Source organism: Vanacampus margaritifer, chromosome 2 (genome assembly GCF_051991255.1).
Source record: "Vanacampus margaritifer isolate UIUO_Vmar chromosome 2, RoL_Vmar_1.0, whole genome shotgun sequence".
NCBI classification, from domain to species: domain Eukaryota; kingdom Metazoa; phylum Chordata; class Actinopteri; order Syngnathiformes; family Syngnathidae; genus Vanacampus; species Vanacampus margaritifer.
Genome location: NC_135433.1, coordinates 32,194,897 through 32,219,842, shown reverse-complemented (window position 1 = coordinate 32,219,842; position 24,946 = coordinate 32,194,897). Strand labels below are relative to the sequence as shown.

The window sequence follows — 24,946 nt, the reverse complement described above, 5'->3', positions numbered from 1 at the left end:
AGTACCAAATTATGTAACTCCATAAAAATGAAAGAAAACTAGTCTCCAGTCTCATTAGCCACAAATATCTGCAGTAAAGTAAAGTTATGGACAATTTGCAATGTTGCAATTTGCAATTATTCTCAGCTCAAACGAGGTTATCAAGGAATCCACTCGCTTGCACAGGAGACAGCAGCAGTGACTGGAGCAGTTACCATTGACAAGTAGGCTGCATAATCAGATTGAAGATTTCTTGGGCCTAATGGGGATTAGCTGGAAGACTTTGCCCACTAGCATGAGTTAGAATAAAGTTGAGGTGATGATTGAGTCACCAGCATTTATGAGCAATGTCTAAGCATTTCTTTCATATAAATGTAGACTATGAACCAGTGGTTCTCAAACTTTTTACATGAAGTAGCTAACCACTATAATGTATTACAGCAGTGTAGTTGGCCCAAGTGTTCATCAAAAGTGATGCAGCGGTTATATTCTTAAAAAGTATATTTAGTTTTTTTTGCTAGCCATTGTAACACTATGCACAGTTTGAACATGAAAAATCAAATTAATTAAATATAGGAAAACTAATGTTTTAAAAGTCCTTAAGCACAATAGTAGGCTATGTCCTATAAAATCCAATTATTGGTTTTCTATGACTAGACTGTTACAAAAAAGCTTGAAAAACAGTAACTCCCGTTTGTGAAGTACAGAAAACACCAAGATCTAGAATTTAAGGGATAGAAATTAGTATAGTAGTGAAAGGTGTGAAGTTATGGAACCTAAATAAAGAAACAAGAGTAAATGTCAGTTCCTTGTTTTGTTATATTGCAATATATATAATTATTAAACGGTTGTAAGTAGGTTAAAAATCGTTTAGAAGACTTAGGTGATTTATTTGAATAGAGAGAATACAAGAAAAAAATAATGTGGCATGGAATTAATTTTCTGTGATTATTTATCCTTCCTTATTCTCATTTTTATCCGGCTGTTATTTTTCAACGTAAGCATATGCCTTTTTTCTTCTCTTATATAATAAAATAAAATTACATTTGAAAAAATGATCAAGGCAATTATAGAATCCCCTCGAATCAATGTATGGAAGTTTGGTATCGTTTACATCTGGTGATTTGGTGCCCTCTATAGACGGGGTGGGAAAGCTGAGTAAATGAATTAAATCTAACAAATAGCAAACGATCATCAAAGATGCTGTTCATTTTTTTTATCGTGTTTTTAAGTAGTAAAAGATAAGAGAAGTAAGTCCTTTGAGTTTCGGAGCCGTTGGTTTATTTATCCGTCTCGATTATCTGCCTCTGCGTCCATCTTGCATCGATTAGTCAGGTCTGCTACACAGCCGAGGCTCTAGGTTCCGCCGCCTCGCTGCTCGAGCGCCGCTGCCTTCATCGGAGTGGTGTGCTCTCCAGCCGGGACAGCCTTTTCCTTCTTTTTCTTTTCACCCCGTGTCTCAGCGAGCTTCGTTTTTGGCTCCCCTGTCGTCATGGGCAAGCGGGAGGAAGAGGAGATCATTAGAATCGCCAAGAAAATGGACAAAATGGCGCAGAAGAAAAACGGGGTGAGCGGCAGTGCAATGTGATGAGAATGAATGCAAGCCAGGCTAAACGGCCACTGATGCAAACTGTTAGCTAGAAAGAAAGAAAAGTGGCTCTCTTTCAAAAGAATGCTCATTTATCGTGACTTTTTCGCTGCTGCTAAGCCGTTTCGCTCAACGTCAAGCGCCCGCCGGTGGCTAAAAAGACGTCTCGGTGGGAGCTAACGTACCTGTTGTTATGTTTAAACACTTAGCCTCGAGCTAACTGTTAGCCGCTAGTAACAACAACGGCAGCGAAACCCACAACTCGGTGCAATATTGACAAAATGGAGCTTTGGCGGATATCAAAATGTGTGACTCTGTTGTTAAGACCTTTCTTGTGTTTAACTGGAGTTCTTGCTTTCCAGTCTGGTGCTTTGGACCTGCTGAAGGAGCTACGCAGCGTCCCGATGACCCTGGAACTACTTCAGGTACCCTGAGAAAGCACACAATAGTGTGCGCGCGCGCGGTCGTACTTTGAGTTACGGGTGAACCGACTTACGAGTTGTTTTTTCCGAAATAAGAGCCAGCATCAGACATCTGCCAAAATCAGCAGTTTGGCAATTAGTGAACAATTCTTCTTCTTTAAGAAAAAAGAGGCTTCAAGATGTTTAATGTCACTCTCAGTTGAAGTTTACTGTCAAACATAAATCATAGAGAATTACACTTTATGTGTTTATACCTATCAAACAACATTGTCTTAAGAATGGCTGGCTGGATTTGTGCTAACTTATAGAAAACACCATGGAAATGGCTATTTTCAACCAATACGATAAACCAATAATTTAGAAAGTGTCTATGTCAATAATCGATGAGCCAAGAATGGTTTATATGCGGTATATCTGCTCGCGACACTTTTTAAGTTTGCCGAAACAAAAACAGTCATGTTTTAAAAATGCAACAAAAAACTGGTTAACATTTTGGGGAAACAGTAAAGAAAGGCCGCACTGGCGACATGTTGCCATGATGCATCTCTTTTTTTTGGGCACAACATGAGCCATATTGACAACCACAACAGATGAAACAATGCGGCAAGTCTATTATTATTGGTGTTTTTCCTTCTTTCTTTCTTTTTTGGGTCGATATTGTGCATCCTTAATTAATGGCATTTACATTCATTTCATTGGGGAAATATGATTTAAGATATGAGTGTTTTGTGTTATGAGGATGGTCACAAATCAAATTGTTTGGATCACAAGACACCACCGTTCAATTATTCATTATTTGTGTGTTTTTCCACTATAGTCCACCAGAATTGGGATGTCTGTTAACGCCATCCGTAAGCAGAGCACAGATGAGGAGGTGACATCTCTAGCCAAGTCTTTGATTAAATCATGGAAGAAGCTTTTGGGTAAGTTATAATGGGTTTAAAAAGTAAGAAAAGAATATACTCGTATCTCCGGGTGACTGCAGATCTGTACAGGACGGCGTGTGTAAGCAGTCCGTTCCCAAAACCGATTGGCTGGTGCAAAGAAATGTATTTATTTTTAAACATTGGTGAATATATGAATGTGCTGATTTTAAGTGTGCAGCACCGTGTCCCGCTCCAAATAGCCTAATTGGCGTCATCCGCACGGCCGGTTTGAACTACTGTACATTGACTATAAAGTGCAATTGCATCACCAGAAAATGCTCAGTTGCTCACCCCACGTTTGGTGTTTAATGTACCCTTCGCTAACATGTCTCTGATGTCTGTGGTGTGGACGCATTTCAGTTTATTTTGTGCTTTGTTAAAATGCACGTGCTAAATAGGCCTAAATATTTTATTATAATAATATAATTTTAATTAATTATAATAAATGCAATGATAATAAAAACAAATTGGCATGATTTTTTTCCGGCGTTTCGGTTTTCGGCTAAGCATTTCTCATTTTCGGTTTTGGCAAAAAAATTGATTTCGGTGCATCCCTACTGTAAAACCCTCTTTATGCTCTCACAACGTGAACATGATCAATATTTGATGCCTGTAGCAATCCGGACCTTTCTTTGCATCATTAGAAAATTACCAACTTGAATTCAGTCTCACCTGCCTGTCGGATGTCTACTAGAATTTTTCATCACACTGCTTTTCACTGTTAAATCAGCAGGAAGTTATCTTAATGTAATTCTTCTTTCTTGGTATTTGCAGATGAGCCCGCAAGTGGGGACAAATCCTCAGACGACAAGAGGAAAGATACAGCCCCTGTATCTCCCTCGCAGGGAAGTCCAGAGGCGAAAGAAGAAAGGTAACAAACTGCCGTTTGTCTCTTGAGTCCTGTTTTCTGCTTGTTTTCTTTTATAATGTGTGAGTATTGAAGTTGTCGCGTTGCTTCCCGTCAGCAGCTCCAGCAGTAACTCGAGCAGCAAGAGCGAGCACGCCGACGTCTCCACCAACTCGCTAATCAACACCTTTCCTCGTGCTCCCGGCACCGCTGACTCCATACGGATCAAGTGTAGAGAGATGCTGTCCAATGCACTCCAGGCTGGAGGTATCAATATTAGCATTACTAGCATTACCAGTAGTACTGGTAGTAGTGGTAGTCATAGTAGTGATTGTCGTAGTAGCACTAGTAATAATTGGCCAGATTTTGGTGCAGTGTCCCTGGTAGTAGCAATGTACTAATAGTGGTCGCAGTACCAGATAGTGTGGTAAAGCCCTCTGAGCATTCATTGATTATCCTGCTAGTGCCATTTACTAGTATGCGCTTTTTCCTTACTAATAAAACAATTCAACAAACTAGTAGAACTGTGTTACGAGTGAAGCAAAACTGTGCACTGTTGACATCTATGCACTATTAGTGAAGTGCTGGATGTTAACTACTGTAGCAGAATTTTATGTTACTAGTACTACTAGCACGCAGTTGTCAGCTAATGCACACTTTGCCTCACTAGTAACTAGGGGTGTGCTAAAAAAAATCGATACGGCAATATATCGTTACGGGCCTCCTTACAATACACGTATCGATACGCATGCGTCAGAATCAATATTGCTTATTAATTTTTAATAGGCAGTTAACGATGCGTTGCTTGCGCAGGAGCAGCAGCCTCTTTGAAGTTGCGCTCATGCACGTGTAGGCATGAAGAGGAAGATGGTGGTGGTGGTGGGCGGGGGGGGAGCAGAGGAGACACGGGTGCCTTTGTTAAAGGTAGAAGCTGAATTCTTGCGGTATTGGTGACTTCCGGAGAATACATTTTGTACCGAGACCGTTGATTTCCACCAATCCAGTGGTTCGGATCAATCACAGAGCGACATTGTGTTTGGGGGCGGCAGCTATGACGAAAACGCGGGGCAAACACCGGGGCAAACAAACAAACCTAACATGGACGAATAGACGCTGCAATTAATTCTGTTCTTGCAGAATTACTCACCGGTTCCTTGTTGAATGTTGAACAGCGAGAGGCTCTTCGTGCGGTTTTTTTGCTGATAAAGATGATCATGCTTTTTTCTCCCTACGACGAGAACAAAGACGACATTTTCATCGGTGGCCGTGATCAAAACAAACGTACAAATTGCCGCATCGTCCAATCAGCTCGAGGTATTGTACAGAATGTCTCCCATTTCCCGAGAAAATCACCATGGAGCAGTCCCAGATTGATTTTGTGGAAAACTCCCTTGAGTGAATCACAATATCAATCTGGCTAGTGCTGGGCGATATATATCACCATGATGATAAAAAAATGTTTATCGTGCCCTTTCTTACCTATCGTCTCTATCGTCATTTACACACTTTTTAGACAGAGATGTCCATACTGTATGCAGTATTAGAACGCTACAGTATTATTTTTGTCATTATGCATGCACTCAGTTTAAGTGCCAAACAAGAGTAAGAAACAACTTTTGCAGAAGAATTTACTTCTCCGCACCATTTACTTCATTTAGTTTTACTTTGCGGCATCATTGATGTGACGTTTAACAGCAGCTGGCCTGGATTTGCAACATCACGCTGCTTTACGTTATTTAGCACGTGCAGTCACACACACGTAAGTCAGACGATGGAAGAAGAAGGCAAAACAACAGCCCCTGAAATGGAAGAAGTTGCATCTTCAACTCCACAGAAAGAAGCACAAAGGGGGTACATCTCTTGTTTGGTTGCATTTTGGTTTCATGAAGTCCGACGTGAAGCAGAAAACAATAATATGCAAGTTGTGCCACAGGAACATTTTAGCACCTGACGCGAATACAACAAACCTATTTTATCACCTTGAGAAGAAGCACGAAAAAGAGCACATGGCTATCCTACAGATGCAAGCCAACAAAGATAATATCAGTGAATCCAGAACAAAACGCAAGAAGAAAAAAAGTAAGTCAACCAAATATACAGGAGTGCTTTGCGCGGGCCACCCTGTATGAAAGAAACTCACCCTGCTGGAAAAAAGTAACAGAGCCAAAAGCGTGTTTGATTGCCAAAGGCAAGATCACAGTATACCTGGTTGAGAAGAAAGTCTTCCAAGATCTCCAACTCCTCTGGGTACGTGATGCCTAGTTGAAAGTACTTCACTCGAGCCGAGTTGCCTCGCTTGTATGTGGAATTACCGGGCCAAAGTTGAAGAGGAGGTTCGCAGAGTGGCGTTTTATGCCTTGACTACCAATCTGTGGACTAGCCGAGTGACGCAGCCTTCCATTTCTTTAACAATCAACTTCATCGATGAAGATTGGAACCTCTGTTCTCGGTGTCTACAGACAGTCTATTTTCCAGACTAGCACACCGGAGCCATTATAGCTCAAGGTTGGTACCCGTGCATGCAATGAATTGTTTATATCAGTCTGCTTGTTTGTTTTTTCTTAAATCACAACGCTATTTATTTACATTTAATTATGAAAATGATTTAATTTTTTTTTCTCTGTAGCACTTTGAGATCATGTTGATGAAAAGTACATTACAAATTGAATTTATTCTTATTATTGTATATTCATTTTACCAATGTATTTATAAGTGGAGAGTTTTTCTTAGCTAAGACTTGTATTGTACTGTTCTGTCTTTTGCACTGTATTAGTGTAGTTCTGCTTGTACAACAGTGGCTGCCAATTAATAAGTATTTACCTACACAGGTCTCAGAGATTTACTGGAGTCATGGAGCTTGGATAAAAGCCACCTTAGACCTAGTCTGTGTCACCACAGATAATGCAAAAAATAACATCTCTGCTCTGGAGCTGAATGAGTGGCAACGGCTACAGTGCTTTGGGCACAGTCCTCCAGCTAGCCATTGGTAAGTGTAACACAATAGTCCAGTCATAAAACCATAAACTTAGTTAAGTTGTAAAGGCTGTGATAAGTCATCAATATATAATAACATAATTTATCAAATCACTACATTGATAGTTACTTAAATCATCTTCTCTTTTTTTTACCAGCAATATATTTATTGACATTTTCCCCCAAAAACTTTCAACTTACGAAAAAAACAAGGTAAAACAAAACACAAAATTGTTCTCATGAGATAGAAATTGTCCAGGCTAGCTAAGAATATTGTCCAACATCAAGATTGTTGATGGAAATCTTTTGGAGCTTGGTCCACACACAAGGCGCACCACACGATTATGAGCACCGTCGATTTTTGAGAAAATTTAAGACTTTAAAGTGCATTTTATAGTCATGAAAATACATTACATAAATTAAATCTCAGTAGAAAGAGTATTAGTTTAAGGAACTGCAGAGGACCACCAAAAATTACGCCTCTTTAGGCTCATTGGCATGACTAAGATCCACACTCTCCAGATAGTGTATAAATGGACCCCAAATACATTGAAATAATGACAGTTTCCCTTTTATAATGTAGGTTATTTTTTCCATGGGTAAAGTTGTGGACAGCTCGTTAATCCAGTCAATGAACTTCGGTTTGCTTGTCCTCCTCCATGAGAGTGCTATGACTCTTTTTGCAAGCAGAGATAATAAATCCAGAGCAGTTTTTTTTTTGACACGATGACCATCAGGATATAGTCCTAAAACAAACACCCTAGGTTTCAGAACTAGTTTTACATCCAATATGTTTTCTAAGGCTTGTTTGAACTCTTGCTAAAAGTGTTGAACTTTATTACATTTCCAGACAGAGTGGAAGAATGTCCCCTTTTCCTCCCCACACCTGAAACACCAGTCAGGGATGACACCATTATACTTAAGCTTTTCTGGTGTCACCTATGTCCTCATTGGCCAATTATACTGAAGCAATTTAAGTCGAGTATTGGTAGTCTTTACTTGTGCTTTAGCACATGCCTTTTCACAATCCTCTGAAGAAAAGTCCTCCTGTAAGTTTTCCCTCCAGGTATTAAGTTTCTGTACAGAGGACTCGGAAGATTCTGCTTCTAACATTCTATATAACTTGGAGATAATTCCCTTTCCATGGCAATTCTTTTTCATTTCCATTTCTAAGGTGGACAACTTGGGAATCAACGTGCACTGATTTTGAGCCGATCTGATAAAGTTTCTCACCTGAAGATATTTAAATAGATGTTTGCGAGGAACATCATACTTGGCAAACAACTCGTCAAATGGCATCAGAGTTCCACCTTACGGTTGCATGAGAACCCTACTGTCTTTAAACCTTTTTCAGCCCAAATCCTGAACCCAGGGTTGGCTCTGCCTGGAGGGAACAAAGAATTGCCCCATATCAGGCTAAAGCGTGATAAAGAGGACAATTCACTCTTTCTTTCTTTTTTTTTTACCTGATACCAAATGGCAATCACGTGTTTAACTATATGATTCTTTTGTCTTATTTTTTTAGCATTCTAACTTTTGATGAGTGCAAATACTGAGGAAGAGGAAGGCCGCCTCTATCATACAGTAAGTACAAAAGTAACAGACGTAACCTTGGCCTTCTATTATTCCACAAAAAGTGAACAAAAATACTCTTCAAGTGTGGAAATCGATTAGTAGGTGGCGGCAACAGGATGTTTTGAAACAAATATATAAGTTTAGGCATTATGTTTGTTTTGACAACATTGATTCTTGCTTTAAGTGATAAGAGCAAATTATTCCATCTGTCTGGTGAGGAAGTAATGGAATCAATAATGGGGATATAGTTAACCATAGCTGTCTCTTTTATACATGGAACGATCTTAATGCCCAAATATGAAAACCACTCTACCATTTTAAATGGGAAATCATTTTCAGCCCTTGTCCTTTCTTCTTTAAGTAGCAAAAGAGAAGATTTTTCTTTATTTACTTTATACCCTGATATCCTTCCAAACATGTTAATTAAATCTAACAAGGCTGGGACGGATTTTTTCAGTTCCCTTATAAAAAGACTAACATCATCAGCAAATAAAGACATGTTATGTTCCTGTTGGCCTATGCATAAACCAGTTATAGATTTATGAGACCACACTGCGATGGCAAGCGGTTCAATTGCTAAAATGAATAATAAGGGGGAGAAAGGGCAACCTTGCCTACATCCCCGTTTCATTTGAAATGGTTCAGAAATTACTCAATTTGTCACTATTTCAGCATATGGTTCATTGTAAAGAATCTACCAACAGAAAATATTTCCACAACCAAATCATTTTAATATTTCAAATAAATAGTGCCATTCAACTCTATCAAAGGCTTTCTCAGCATCCAATGATAGTACAGCAATGTCTGTTTTCCCTTTCCAATTATACAAAATATTCAGCACTCGTTTCAGATTGTGAAATCCCTATCTGCGTACAATAAAGCCATTCTGATCATCCGCTATAATATTAAGTAATATTCTCTCCAGTCTCCTAGCCACAATTTTGCAAAGTATTTTTACATCCACATTAAGGAGGCTTATTGGTCTGAGATTTCTGCATTCAGTGCATGGTTTACCAGGTTGGGGCAATGGAGTTATCAACGCTCCTCTCAATGAAAGAGGAAGAATTCCCTTTTCAAATTAATTAGAAAACAGGTCTAAATGAGAGCTAAGGACTTTATTTTAAAATGTTGTACATATTTCCAACCAAATTCCGTCTGGGCCTGGAGCCTTGCCTACTTTCATACGGTCTATTGCTTCGGATATTTCCCCATTTGTTATGGGAGCGTCCAGATCTGAACTCGACATTCCTGGAATCTTTGGTATGAGAAGGAAATCCAGAAAAACTGTTTGTTCATGTCCCATATGTGTTGTGTCTGTATAATTTTTCAAAAAAAAGCTTGAATATTTTATTAATTCCTAAAGGGTCAACTATAATCTGTCCATCACTGTTTTTAACTGAAGCAATAACTTTCTCATTCTCTAATTGTCATAGATGCCAGGCCAGTATTTTCCCAGACTTTTCCCCTTGGTCGTAAAATGTTTGTTTAAGGCGTAGGATACGTGAAGCTGCCTTAGAAGCGGAGAGTTCGTTATATTGCGTTCTCAGTAACAGAAGTTTTTGATGGACCTCTGGACATAACGTTTGATAACATTCCCCTTCAAGCGTCGCAATCTCCTCTTCCAGCTTTTTTGTTTCATGCCAAGTCTGTTTTACCCTGTGGCTAGTAAAACTAATTATCTGACTCCTTAAGCAAGCTTTAATAGTTTCTCACCTTATAAAGGGTGACGTTTCATCCGTATTGGTTTAAAAATATATATAAATTTGAGTGTCCATAAACGGTACAAATTCTGGGTCCAGAAGCCACTTTTGTTTAAACCTCCCCCTCGGGGGATCTCTCTGCAATCTTAAATCCTCATATATTAATGAATTTGGTGTATGGTCGGATATTAAGATGCTTTCATACTGAGAATCCTTTATTTTATGACTCAGATCCCCAGAAGCTAGAAAATGGTCAATGCGTGAATATGATGTATAGGTACTTGAGTAGCAAGAGTTTTCAAACCTTTGGGATTCCCATCCCTCCAAATATCCCTCAAGTTAAGTTCCTTCATAAAGTTATTTATAGTTTGTCTACTCTTAGAGTGTTATCAATACCTGAGCTTCTATCCAATTGTGGGTTTAATGTGCAATTAAAATCCCCAGCTATAATATGACTACCAGGTAGAGATGAAATTATGAGGAAAAGATATTGAAAGAATTTCTGATCATCAACATTCGGGGCGTAAATATTTATGTTTATTTTCTCACTAATAAGCGTGCCCTGTAGAATAATACATCTTCCACCCTTATCTTTAATAACCCGACACACATGAAAGGGTACAGATTTATGAATTAAAACCATAACCCCTCTTTCCTGTGAAGTAAATGGTGATGAATATATATTACCCTGCCACCACCTCCTAAACCTTGTTTCTTGGTTTGATAGTAGGTGAGTCTCCTGGAGTAACACAATATCAGAATGTATCGATTTCACCCTAGTCATCACTTGTTTTACCATTTTAGGTTTGCTCTTCCAAGACAAAATTTTATCTCTATGATTAACCACCTTTACAACGTGATAATTATCTGACCTCACTCCGGTCCACTTTTTGCCTTCAATGTCTTCACAAAGTCCACTGCTTCAGCCGGCTGGTTAAAGATGCGAGGCTGTCCGTTGTGAGTAACAAGCAATCGCGCAAGAGGAATCATGTCATACCTAATCCCCATGGCTCGTGATTGTCTCACGACGTCAAACTCCTTCTGCTTTTGTGTACCGGCTGCAAGGTCATCGTAGAATCTCACTGGGTGGTTGTTATAAAGAATCTGTCCCTTCGCCCTGGCGGCTCTCATCATTTTATCCTTGTAATTCAAAAACTTCATAATGAGAGTCCTCAGTGTAGCATTGCTAAAAGTATTCATCCGACCGATGCGATGGGCTCTTTCCAGTGTCAAAGCAGTGCGCAGCTCAAGACCTTTATTTTTATTTTCCAGCGTGTGCACCTTTGCTTGTAGTGTGGCAATGCCATCCTCTGCCATTGACATCCGGGTCTCCGCTTCGCTAATCCTGTCTGCGCAATCACGTCTTGATCGCGGCCAAGATGCCATCCAGCTTTGAGGAGAAATCAGATTTCAAACTAGCAATTGCAGCCAGGATTGTGCCGGCGTCGCCAGCTGTATTTCCCTCTTGAGGTTCTTCTCCTCTTCCATTCTCTTGCGTGTATCCGTGTTAGCTTCACTGCTAGCCCCGAACCTAACTTTCGAAGTGAAGTCAGACAACTTGGACTGCATCGTCTTACTGGAACTTTTGCTGGGTTTCTTTTGAGAGAGCGGCATCTCATCTGACCCACACGTAGTGTAGAGTCGAGTTCACCGAGTATAATTAAGGATTCTGAAGGAAGGTAGCGGAGCGAAAGAGAGCACGTCCTCTCAGCAAGCCGCCATTACCGGAAGTCCCCGTAAATCATAATTTTAGATTTACACTAAAATTAAATTGTTATGCGCTGTTATTTAAATAGTCATTTTAAATTAATTCATTTTATTCAAAAATCAGAAATAAAAAAATAAAATAAAAATCAGCTAGTATAAGCTACAAAATGATCACAAGCCTAGTGAGGATAAGCAGGTCGAAAAGTGAATGAATGAATGATTATTTAAATAATAAATTATGAAATTAAAATTGCTTACAAAACATTACTGCTTGCATACTCTCCTTATCTAAACAGAGGCTGGTCTGAAAGCTCTCCAAGCATCCCAGAAACAGGCTGTGGAACGCGCTGTTGGGGTTTGCAAGGTGGTGGTGAGCGTCTTCTCCAACTCAGCAAAGATAGAAAGTGCGCTGGCCAAGGCTCATGCAGGGCTGGACTTAACTCCCCATCAGCTCACCACAGAAACCCCCACGCGTCGGGGCTCACGGCAGAAGATGATTGATAGGTTCCTGGAGCAGGAGAAAGCATTATCGCAGATCCTCCTTGCAGACAAGGTGAGACAGCTGCTAATTTTCATCCTAGTTCTCATTGTGTTTGCAACCTTGATTCACCTACTCTACTCTTTGATTCAGGTGAGATACCAAGCTGGCAAGACATGGCACTGCTTGAATCTATAAGTAAGGCACTAAGTCCTCTAATGATGGTTACTGACGCTTTGTCGGGGGATGAATACATCAGTGTCTTATGTGAAGCCAGTACTTCACCTCTTAAACAATAAAAAGTAATCAACCACCAGATGAGGACACAGAGCTAACAAAAGCTATCAAAAAGGGTATCCTCAAATACCTCAATGAAAAGTATGACGATGAGACCACCAACAACCTCCCTGACATGTCAACGCTTGTCGACCCACGATTTAAGATGGCTTACATGAAGGAAGAGAGGGTAGACTTTATCAAGACAAAAGCTGCTGCAAAGATGGAGAACATCCTGGCACATGAAAATGCCCCAAAAGCAACAACCTTCTCACTACCAGCTAAAGTGGCTACAGAGGCCAATACAGAACTTACCCATCCTGCAAAGAAGAAAAATATGGGCAGCTTCTTAAAGGACACGCATGAAGCAGAACAAGGTACTGCTCACTCCCAGCCAACCAGAGCATGCATAGAAGCAGAGCTCATCATGCATCTCCAGGCACCTGTACTTGACTTAGAGGCCAACCCCCTGGAATGGTGGAAGGTGACCTTCCCATCAGTTGCCATGCTTGCCAAGAAGTACCTTTGCATTCCTGCTAATAGTGCTTCATCCGAGCGGGTCTTCAGTGCGAGTGGAAACATTGTCTCATGCAAGAGGTCATGTCTTACGCCTAACAGTTGACCAACTTACCTTCCTGGCCCTTAACTTGTGATTTCTATCTACATCCACATGTAGCCCAGCCCGTTATGTTAGCACTTTTATTGACAATTGATGATGATGCCTTAAACAGAGTTATATTTAATTTCAAGTATTTCAATTGCTAGTTTAGCGCACACTACTAGACTACATCAAGAAAATCAAGGACGCATCTGTCGAGGAAGGACGTATCTGTACTTGCTCCTGCACTCGCTCGTGACTTCTAACTATTTTGTTGACATTGGGATTTTTAACTACATTGTTGCAATATGCCTGGCGGAAAAAGAGCTGACGAAATTGAGGAGATAAAATCTTCTCTTGTAAAACTCAAAGAAATGGTCACTGAAATACTTGAAATGAAAAAGAGCATCGAGGCACTTCTGCAGGAAATTCAGCAGTTGAAGAAAGACACAAGAAAAAGATCAACGCATTGTCACCTTGGAATAAAAAGTGGATGATTTGGAACAGAATCTTCGAATCAACGATGTGATAGTTACAGGTATCCAGATTAAACCGCGCCGTGGCCCTCGGGTGAGAGCTGTGGCCAGCACACAAGTGCAGTTAATTCTGACCAAGCTTCAGCGAAGGAGACTGTCGAACAATAAGTGACAACTCAACAATTAATTGTGGATCCAGTGCAATTCAGATGTGCTTTTCGCTTCCAACTGGGGGGGACACGACCACCGGCAGTCCTGATCAGGTTTGTTGACAGGAAGAAAAAGATAGCTCTTTTTCCTCTCTCACACAAAATGAAATGCTGACATTGCCAGAAGGGCGCGACAATTGAGAAAGAATGGTTTTATCGAGAACACATGGACAAAAGACTGTCGGATCTTCATTCAAACTCATCTTCGAAGAAGAAAATACAGATTGATAACGAAATGAATCAATGACTATCATAATCAATGTATGTAATGATGCATATAGTAAGAATCGATGGGGACGGGTCACTAATAAGACATGGCTTCTACCCGTCAGCCCTTCTTTCGAATGTCAATTTTGCAAATGATATTATGTGATCGATATAACCTGTAATAATGTGTCCGAAAGGAAAAAAATGATTAAAACAAAACAAACATATTTCTGGAACTGGCACCAAATTTTTTTTATACTATTGCATTTACCGCATGCAAATATTGTTAGGTACTGTTGATCTACTATAGCTGCACTACAAAGCTACACACATAAGAAAGTTGGAACTTTGCACTTTGAATAATATTTTTAGTTGCATTTAATTTATTACTGAAAATGTCTGGACTTTATTTTTTATGCCTTATAAAAATGTGTAGGCTACTGTGCCTCCTTTTGTTAACATTGATAATTTTATATTGCAGCACTACTGGATTCGTTTGTGACGTTAACCTTATAAAAATGTGTAGGCTACTGTGCCTCCTTTTGTTAACATTTATAATTTTATATTGCAGCACTACTGGATTCGTTTGTGACGTTAACCTTATAAAAATGTGTAGGCTACTGTGCCTCCTTTTGTTAACATTTATAATTTTATATTGCAGCACTACTGGATTCGTTTGTGACGTTCTCTTTAATGTCACTTACAAATAAAATGTGAAAATGTAAGCTAAGTATGTGGTATATTTTCTTATGGAAAAACTGAAAATAAATATATTGTGGCATATCGTTATCGTGATATAAAATGGCCCATATCATGATATAATGTTTTCCCCATATTGCCCAGCATTAAATCTGGCTATTGCCAGGTTAGGCCTTCACAGCTTGCATTGTACTTAAAAAAAAAACAAAAAAAACAAGCAGCAGCTTTGAAGTTAATTCCCATCAATTAGTGCACATGCCGCAGGAGCGAGGAAAGAGACATGAGTGCCTTGTTTGCATTGCACTTATTAAAAAAAAGTGTACGTATGAAGTCTGTTTTAAAAAAAGCTCACCGATGATTGGACACTGTCTTGCTAAGAAAAATTAAAACAGGAAGAATATCAACATTTATTTTCTTATAAACTTAACATGGTACATATTTCTTAATGTACCAATTTTCCTATATTTTGTTTAAAAACAAAATAGAATGTTTTACATAAAAAAATGCTGTTTTTACTTAGCCAAATTTTTCAAATAAGCACATTTTAGAGCTGTAATTTTAATACTTTGATATTTTTGTTCATATCATCCCATGCCTATTCATAAAGTTTCCCGGTGTGTCTGTGAAAGCTGCTCCTTGTTCTGCAGTGCGCGCACATTTAGACAAGGCCTGCCATTTGGTAGTAAACCAGAATAGCTGCTAACAAACATTTTTGCCATCCAGCACAATAAACATATCACATAGGTACACATCTGACTTTTATGATAAAAATGCAGTAAATTAATGTAAAATATCGGGTATACGTATCGCCTTGAAGGCCATATATTGAGGTACATATCGTATCGTGAGGTTGTTGGCAATACCTAGCCCTACTAGTAACAAATACCAGTGGTTCCCAATCTTTTGGCTTGTGTACCCCCAAACTTTTTTGTCATACTGTAGCGATAATTGGTCATCGTTATGACTGTAATAATCCTTACAGTACCATCAGTACCGTTTCACTCGTGTGTTGATGACTCTCCAAAAGTAGAACTTAAAGGATCATTTCTTTAATCGCGACCGCCACCTTTGGCCTTAGGCATAACTGCAGCCTCTGTGATAAGCTTTGTGCATGGTGTCACTCCACAACTCCCCACCCCTAGCCCAAGAAACTGTGGCATGTTCGGGGCGAACACTGAAGAGAAGATACAAATTGATAGGCACAGTTTGAGTAAAAGTCAGGGCTCTTTGTACTCATTTAGGCATTGGTGGAGCACGCATGATGTAGAAAAAGCTTTAATATTAACTTTTTGAATTGCACAATGCACCTTTAACACAACTGATTATTAAATGGAAAATCATTTTATTTTGTTGCCTTAATTTTAGCATTTAATTCTTAGGCATTCTTTTTACATCCAAAATAAAAATGTTGCTTTGAAAATGAATATTTATAGTCATAATAATAATAGCTATAAATTAAAAAAAAATGCTTATCAGAATAAAGAATTAATCCACCTTTGTTATATATTAGTAACTCTTATTCTGAATTTCCTGAACCGCTTATTGGAGCTCCTTTGGATCCCCTTTAACAGGCTTTTAAAACTTAAATATCAGGAACAATGCATTTAAGAGCAATATAATATAGCTCTAAACTTTACTTTTTAAGAAAATATTTGTGTAAATAAAAACAGCATGCCCCCCCCCCCCATTGAACACAATCTATTTCATTTAGAATTTGAAACCATTTCTTAAACAAAAAATAGAGTATTTGATACACAACAAACTTCTACCATGTTAAGTTTAAATAAATACGTTCTTAGTAAGTTTGTGTCTCATCACTGGTGAACTATATTTAGGACAGGCCTGTGTGCTACTCAGTTGTCTTTGGGGCAATATGAGTAGATTTCTTTTTTTCCTCTTCTTTTTTTCTTTCCCTTTTTTTTTTTTAAACATCAGAACAGGAAGACCTTTTTTCTCTTTTTGGAGGAGGCCCCCTGCCTCCATGTCCCTTCCTTTCCTCTTCTTCTGCTTACTAAGAAGGTGGGGGGAAAAGTTAATTGGAGTCAATTAACATCAAAGAGGTGCCTGTTTGCTTGAGCCCACATGGTTGTTGTGATTTTGGTGGACTGTGACCAAATGTCCACCCTAATCCTTCATTCATTATAGACCTTTTGCACCGACACCACGTGATCACGTGACTGCTCTATGATGGACGGCGGACGGAAATGACTATTGAATGAAAGGACTTAGTGACTGTTATTTTACTAATTAAACAATAGTTACTTAAGTTGGAGATTGCTAGTTTGAAAACAGCCCCTTACCTTCTGTTGCCTGCTGTTTTTACCAAGTTAATCAAATCGCCGACTTTGCCGGAATTCACAGCGCACGACCAATATCATTATGTTGTCAATGCCGTATCTCCTCCTTACCCTGGGGCTGATTTAAAAGTTGCTGGCGGTCTATGGGACGGGATGCTATGCTCACATATAACTCGTAATGGCAAAGGTAAAAGTTGATTATCATGCTAACTGCCTTATTTTTACACATTCCGTTCTGTATTGAAACGCTGTGATGTGTTATTATGTTGACTAGCTTTGAAGAAATGACTATCGTAGTGGCAAGCTATGCAGTAATTTCATGACTATGACTCCGAAAGATTGAGTTCCAGAGTGAAAATCCCCAAGCACAAAGGCCAAATCCCCTATTATTAAACAGTCAAATGCACTACTTAATAGTTATGAAGAATGTACACTTAAAAATTTAGCTGTGTGTATGTGCAGTTGGGAGTGGATGCCAACTATCTGGCTCGTATGTGATTTTTAAACACGTAATTTGACTCCTCTTACAGTTTCTGTCAGAGTCAGTGTATGTTTGCTAGTAAAATATATGAACATTGATCTACTAACCTTGTAAAAGAAGATCTCTGCAAATACGCAAATACTTTTGAGGGCTGCCTCTCGAGTCCGGCTGCTACCATCTACGTATTTTATCTTCATCAGTAGGTATGCGATAAAAAGCTAAGTTTGGTTTACACCCTTTTTCTTGTCTATTAGTACAACCGCCCGCGCATGCAAGATATGACCATTTTAGAAGATAATCAATTAGATGCAGAACTATACGCTGTACGAGATTTAATGGAACTGTATGAGGTAAGGGGTTCTTTTGCCGTTCACTGTCCGTTAAGGGGCATTCCTATGAGGGCTGTGACGTCACGTGCAAATGGTCAATCTAGTCCCGCATTATATAATGGCCTAATATATAGTGCACTCATTCTGTTTGGTGATTCGAACAGCCAGCTCACTACTTTCTCCTCGCATATCACGTGATCATAGTACATGTCATGACGCAGCGGCTCATAAATCTCCCTACGGTTTATTGTGAATGAAAATGTTTTGAGTATTTTTTTCCTTTGTTGTACATAATTTCAACTAAAACTAATTAATTATGTCTGTAGTGTACAGTTAAAGTAGTGCTTTGATTCTTGTGCTTGCGCTGTCACTGTCATATTTTTTTTTCATACTCACAATGCATTGTGGTACATATAAATATTATTTTTGTTCCGATACCAGTATCGGGAGAGGCCCCGATACTGCATCAAAACAGTGGTATCAGCAAGTACTAACAAGTAACATGTCGATACCATTATTTCTGACGCTAATATAGGACTTTAAATGCAGAATCTTTTGTATTGCTTGTGCACGACATGTTCACTGCATGTCAAGCCAAGATATCCTATTGGTCCTTGAATGCTCTGAACCAATGGCAGGACAGCTTTTTCATGTTGAAAAACAACAACAACCTATGTATTGGCACGTATCGGCCAATACTGCAAAACTGGGTATCAGAATCGGTATCGGTGGCCAAAAAAACGGTACAACACTAATACATATCAACCGTTTCAGTGACCATCAATGTTCACTACTTTTCAAAGTGCATTGTGGGTAATTTTGAGTGCCCTACATTTTTTTCTTTTGCACATTCGGACATCCCTACAAAATGGTGTGACCCCTTAGTAGGCCACTATATAGGGAGTAGGGTGTACATTCTCACACATCCCTAATTGTTCTTGGAAATATATTATTACATGTTTTCAGGTACCCCCTGTAATGTGCTCACGGAGCCCAAGCACACACTATGACATGTACTGTACAGTAGCTGTAACAGTAGTAAAAGTTGTAGTAGTAGCAGTAGTACTAGTAGTTAGAGGTTCAGATGTTCATTCCATTCACGCAGTAGCTTCTCCCTTCCTTTACAGACGACTACATCGCCATCGGTGCCGACTGTGACGAACTTGGAGCGCAGATTGAGGAATATATCCTTCTCCATTAAAGCATGAGACGAGTCTGCTACGTGTGGTGGTGGTGGTTTAAAAAAAAAAATATATATATATATATATATATATATATATATATATATATATATAAAATTCAAATGAAGCAAGCCCAGTTGCTTCTGTTTCCTTAACTGCCACTCCTCACGCATATTCCAAGAGTTCAAGAACACGGACATGAAGTACAAGAACCGTGTGCGCAGCCGAATCTCCAACCTGAAAGACATGAAGAACCCAAACTTGAGGAGGACGGTGCTTTGCGGGAGCGTCACCCCCGAGCGCATGGCCAAGATGACTGCAGAGGTAGAAACACTCCATGCTATTTCCTCATAAGGTAGCCTGTAGGATGTTTATTCAACTGCAGAGAATAGCACAGTTGTTGGTGTGTTTTTTTTTTATTTTTCAGGTCTTTGAATCACAAGTACAGTAACTAGTGGTGCAACGGATCCCAAAAGGCACAGTTCGATTTGAGTCATGAATCTGATTTTTTTGGGGGGGATCAGAAATCAAATCAAATAAGTGTAAAAGTGATTTGTAAAAAAAAAAAAAAAAAAAAAAATGAGGACAAAGACTAATTCCTCACCAAAAACATGACCAAAAGTTGTGTTTTTCTCCATTCGCACCTGTATGAGAAATTCTAGGTTATTCTGCTCTCCAAGCACCAGCCCCTCCCAACCTGAGAAAATGAGCTATTGGCACGGTTTGACGTCCATTGCGTGCCTCTGCGGACTAAACGCACGCCCACTTTCTATGAGGCCTCCCTCCATGGGATAATGACAAAAGTAGCCTTTATCAATAAATATTCTGTCCAAATGAATTCAAAGCAATCAATTATTCTTCACATTTGCAATGCCAAAGTGCAATGAAATGACAATTGGCTGTCTTAAAATCCATTGGCTGACACTGTTATAAACTACGTGTAAAACATTTGCGCAGACAACTATAAATGAATGGATGGCTTTATGACGTGATCATAGCCGCCGCGTCAACACTTCCAACTTCGGCGTCAACCTCGGAGTCACCATCATCATCATCGTCGTCATCAATGTGCTCTTTAGCATTGGTCGATGCTTTTCGTCTTTGAAAAAAATGCTCAAGCGTGAGCTGCTTGCAACCGGTCGCCATTATGGATTCCTCAGCCATTGTCCCCTCAACACTCTAGCTCCGCCTCACGCCTTCTACCCAATCTTGTCCAAAGAGAGTCATCGCTGCCATCTAGGGGCCAAAAATAGGCATTATACTAACTAGAACTGCTTGATACTTTCAGCACAGCTGGCCAAGGCTTTCCTCCACCCGTTCCCCCCCCCAAAAAAACTTGGTGAACGTCTTTTAACGTCTTTGGCGCTCCTCCGTAGAATTTTACTAAACGTTATTTAACGTTTTTGGCAGTCAAAGAGTTAATGGGGGCACCAATTACTTTCAGATTTTGACTATACGTGGCGGGGCTCAGTGTAGCTCCAAATTTGTTTTTTGTTTTCAACCAAAATACGACAAATTTTTCTGTTTTAGATAAAAATCAGTATATATTCAAGGTGCACTGTTTAATTGTGGCCTTTTTGAAGAAACACCCTTTGCGACAAACTTCACGCTTTTCAGATCCAGATCCACCTTTTAAATCTACACGCATCAATTTCCCCCAGGGTTTCTGGCGGCCCGCCAAGCTAATAATAATAATAATATGTGTAATATGCACACACAAATATATATATATATATATATATATATATTGCTCAAAATTAAATGATTTTTTTACATACAAGTTCCTGTATCTGTAATTATGGGATATAATTTGTACTAATTTCATTTATTTTTGTACTAATGTTGATATGCATTGATAATGAGTACATTTCAGCAACATTGATCACAATTTTCTTTTCTTTTTTTATTATTATCTACTTAATTCCTGATACTTAAATTGACACATCTTCATCACATATTTTCATATTTCTACTAGTGATAGACCGATACAGATTATTAGAAGTCAAGGAGGTATAGTTTAAGCCGATATTCATTTGCAGTAAAAGAGAAAATATTAGCGTTAAATTCCAGGGTCATTAGCATGTGTGTTAAGCTAAATTAAAATCCAAGCAAGTAAATAGATCCCTAAAATTTTCTACAGTAAATAAAGTTTTTTTCCATGTCAACATTGTTTTTTTATTATTAGTTTTTTTTTTTTATAAGAAGTGTAGGGCGTTCCTGTTTTTTATAGAGTGGAAATTTAAATAGATCCATAAATGAAAAGTCCCTTGCATCTCTCTGAGCGACAAATGTATGCGAATGTGGGTAATTTGGAGTTTTCGTTAGGGTTTGTAAAACGTTTCAAAAGAAAATTTGTCTGAATATGTTCCAAATGTGTTCACGACAAGTAAAAACTGTGAACATCATACAATTCCTGATGAAAACCCCAAATTTGCTATGTTCGCAAGCATTTACTGCTCAGTGAGATACCAGCTTTATCAGCCTTCAGATTCACAAAAAGGTCGATGCCAATATCGGTAACAATAATCGTCCCGGCCGATAATCGGTCTAACCCTAATTTCTACCATCTATACATAATTGGAAAGGATTTTTAATACCCTTTCAGAAAATGATACATCTCAATATCTTAAATTTCACACAAGTAATATGTGCTGGAGGGTCACATTTGACAAAATAATAAAATCAATGTTGTGTTTTCTTTTTATATCTTATGTTCAGGTATTGTTCAGATCAATTTGAAAAGGACTGTCAGAGTAATGATGTCGCTTTTCCTGATTCGTGCAGGAAATGGCCAGTGACGAGCTGAAAGAGATGAGGAAGAACTTGACCAAAGAAGCAGTCCGAGACCACCAGATGGCCACCACAGGGGGCACGCAGACGGATCTGTTCACCTGTGGAAAGTGCAAGGGCAAATGCTGCACCTACACACAGGTACGTTAGCATCAGCATACTATGTTGCATTCCGCTTTTGGATCGTCAAACAAACATCCTTTTTGGCGTTTTCCAGGTTCAAACTCGCAGTGCTGATGAGCCCATGACCACGTTTGTCTTCTGCAATGAATGCGGAAATAGATGGAAGGTTTGTTGCTGTATTTATTTAGCAATCTATGAATTCCCCTTTGTCTTCAAAAATGTTGACTAAAGTAGAAAGAGACAATACCAAAACAAGAGTCTTAGAACTGACATAAAATCACTTGTCAGATTAAATAAAAACATTTTATTTCGGTTTTTTTTAGAAAAGTTTTTGCTTTTTATTGTCCTTTGAAAGTCTAGCAGGTGGTGAAAGTACTTTGAAGCTCTGACAACGGTGTAGAACGGCCTATGCATTTTTTTTAACCTCTAGGAAAATACATCAAAGAAAAAGTAGTCTTAGTAGTAGTAGTAAAAGAAATTAAGGAGAACGAGGCTATTCAGCGGCTTAATAAATAATTAATAAAAGGCTACAACAACGCTTTAATATGGTGAGGTCACTATGGTAATGCTTATGAATGATACGAGCAACACAAAAACTGGGTTTTTTTGTAGACGTGTGGAGTGTCAAACCACGCACGGAGCAAAGTGCTGGCGCTTTATTGACATCAGCTTTCAGGGTAACAAAACACTTCACTTTGATGCGTGAGGGAAGCTAACCGGACCAACTACTTCCGTTCAGTCAATATAAACAAACATTCCCACCTGGAACTCCCCAGCGTTCCATGGGTGAATTAAATGTGAAGCCACATTTTTATATAACTATTAGCAGCACCCTCCTCAAATGCGCCAACATAAGGCACCACAGAACAAATCTAAAGTCCATGAATAACTCACACACAATAACGCTAAATTAAGAGCCGCTTGCCGCAGAACAGGCCATCTTGTGTGAGAATCACCTGTAGCTGTAAGTCCATGCATGGACCTTTTTTTTTCTTCTTGGTCATAGGCTTCTGTGTTGTCTCATCACTGGGCCTTCGTTTTCAAAATATGTCTGTTTTTTACTCATTTTTGCTAACTTGTTGATTAGCATCAGCGCTACGCGACTGAGATAATTAGCATCTTGACGTGCGTCAAGAGTCCGTCGTAAACAGAGATGATCCAGTCACTTTTCAAAATAGAATATTTTTGAGCCTCAACTAATCAATTCACCAGTACAGTACAGTAAGTTTTATTTTTATTTTTATTTTTTATTATTCTTTCAAATGTGCGGCCCGATCCAAAGTAGCCCATGGCCCAGTACTGGTCTACCGCCCGGTGGTTGGGGATCACTGCTTTAGATAATTTTAAAGAAAGACCTATATATCCCAATATAGCATTTTCCTTAAAATTTCATGAAATTAATGGCATTTTTTTAAATCTTTTTTTCCCATTTGTTCATAAAATAATTTTTTTTTTAAAATAAACTAATATTCCAGTGGCCCAAACAGGTCCCAGTCAAAATATATGGTTGTACATCTTAAGGGGTACTTAAAAAATTCAAACAAGAAAAAAAGGTTTTGTTTCAATATCTTGTATCAGAAATATTATTATTATTGTTGTTATTATCATTATTATTTTTATTATGTTTTTATTTTGAAATTATTTTTGCTTGACATTTTTTTATATGCATTAATATGTAGTTTTTCTTTGTATTTGTCCTAGTTTTGTTGAGTGTGCAGGCAGGCATCTATCTTCCTTTGGCGCTTGGATGAGTAGCAAAATTCCTGGACCAGATCCTGTCAATGGGCCTCAGATTGGAGCTTTTTCTTTTTCTCTTTTTCTTTTTTATCATGAGGTGTATACGTTGTACACCAGACGCTGTGTAAAGGATTGCCACTTGGCTTTGAATTGGACTAAAGTCTCCTGTTCATAGTTTGAGCTAATTGTAAGCCCCGCCTCTCTGCCGCCACCACCACCACCGTCAAATGCAATCTTTTACTATTGTTAATAGTCGTTTCCAACTTAATAGATGTATGCAATCAAGCTTGAGTTTTTCTTTTATCAGCAATTTTTTATATATGTAGATTTAACACCGTGGACAGTGTTGTTATGCTTTCCCTCCACAACAACACCACATTGTTTTATTTAATTTCCCGAATAAAGTGTAATCCATTTGATTAAAAAAAAAAACAGTTGATTTTCAGGGATCATCATGGTGGGTCAAGTACATCACGTGAAACTGAATCCAGATTATGTCGAGCTTTTTTTTATTTTTTTATACAGTGGTGCCTAAAGTTAAGGGTGACTCTTCCAAGTTTTGTTTTTTGAAATAAGAGCCATCATTTGACTTTTATTTTTATTTTTTTATTATTTTTTTTTAATCTCTGATGTACAAGAATAAACTTGAGATAAGAGTGCTGTATGGCAGCAGTGAATTTGGTTCAGCTCATTTGCTGTTTAATGCCACTCCCATTTCAAGTTTACTGTCAAACTCAACATAAAACAAAGTATCACACATTGCATATAAAAACAACCACATGTACCTTAGGAAAGTAGCCTTAGCTTAATACTAACAAACAATGCAAAACTGCATTGACATTTTAGCGTTAACATTGATTTGGAAAAAATATATAAAATGAAGTGATCACAGGCCTGTAAAATCATCCACAACAAATTCTGAACTTCCATTTTCACACCAGTGTTATTAAGAAGGAAAAATGATGGCCAAAGGAGTTTATGCATACTTCACATAGCTCAAGTCATTTTGTGCCTTATTAAGATAACCCTTATTTGCCCTGCAATGTGTCAATTTGCAAATTGAGGCAATGCAATGCATCCTTGACATTCTGTGGTATTTGCCTTCGTTTGAGTGACAAAAAAGTTGAGTTTGATTGGACGCTTTGCAAACATTTACTTGGACTGACTTAAAGATGCATTTACTATAATTTTCTTATTGATTTTAAAGAGATTAGAGATCACTCTTGAATTGCTTTGCTCCACATTGAGGCAATGCCATCCTTGTCATAAATAGGCCTTCATACATTTACAATGTGATAAATGAACATTTGTTTAATTTTAAGGTGGTGGACAAATGTATCTTAAGAAT

The 24,946-nt window shown here is 38.6% G+C and overlaps 1 protein-coding gene and 1 long non-coding RNA gene across 3 annotated transcripts; both read left to right on the top strand.

The window, feature by feature from the left end:
- The first annotated feature begins 1,301 nt into the window (after positions 1–1,301).
- tcea1 (transcription elongation factor A (SII), 1) lies at positions 1,302–24,275 on the top strand. Of its 2 annotated transcripts, none has more exons than XM_077556664.1 (10): positions 1,302–1,546; positions 1,930–1,992; positions 2,807–2,912; positions 3,690–3,786; positions 3,884–4,029; positions 18,895–18,951; positions 19,118–19,272; positions 21,733–21,879; positions 21,956–22,027; positions 23,563–24,275. In XM_077556664.1, exons 1-10 carry the CDS (start codon positions 1,472–1,474, stop codon positions 23,569–23,571), a joined length of 927 nt encoding a protein of 308 aa, XP_077412790.1. In that variant the 5' UTR covers positions 1,302–1,471; the 3' UTR covers positions 23,572–24,275. The 2 variants fall into 2 exon arrangements, with proteins under 2 accessions (XP_077412790.1, XP_077412789.1); XM_077556663.1 differs by having other exon boundaries at positions 1,303–1,546; positions 3,881–4,029.
- Positions 4,664–14,686, top strand: LOC144043257 (uncharacterized). Its single transcript, XR_013291069.1, has 4 exons — positions 4,664–6,748; positions 8,261–8,319; positions 12,014–12,270; positions 12,349–14,686. It is a non-coding gene; the product is annotated as an uncharacterized LOC144043257 (long non-coding RNA).
- Positions 24,276–24,946: the final 671 nt, after the last annotated feature.

What these genes read in the sequence shown, in the direction of transcription:
- tcea1 (XM_077556663.1), top strand. Translation starts at nt 1,472, where the DNA reads ATGGGCAAGCGGGAGGAAGAGGAGATCATTAGAATCGCCAAGAAAATG. An exon ending in ATCATGGAAGAAGCTTTTGG is followed by an intron (nt 2,913 to 3,689) that starts GTAAGTTATAAT and finishes TGGTATTTGCAG; the next exon opens with ATGAGCCCGCAAGTGGGGAC. An exon ending in TGGCCAAGATGACTGCAGAG is followed by an intron (nt 19,273 to 21,732) that starts GTAGAAACACTC and finishes TGATTCGTGCAG; the next exon opens with GAAATGGCCAGTGACGAGCT.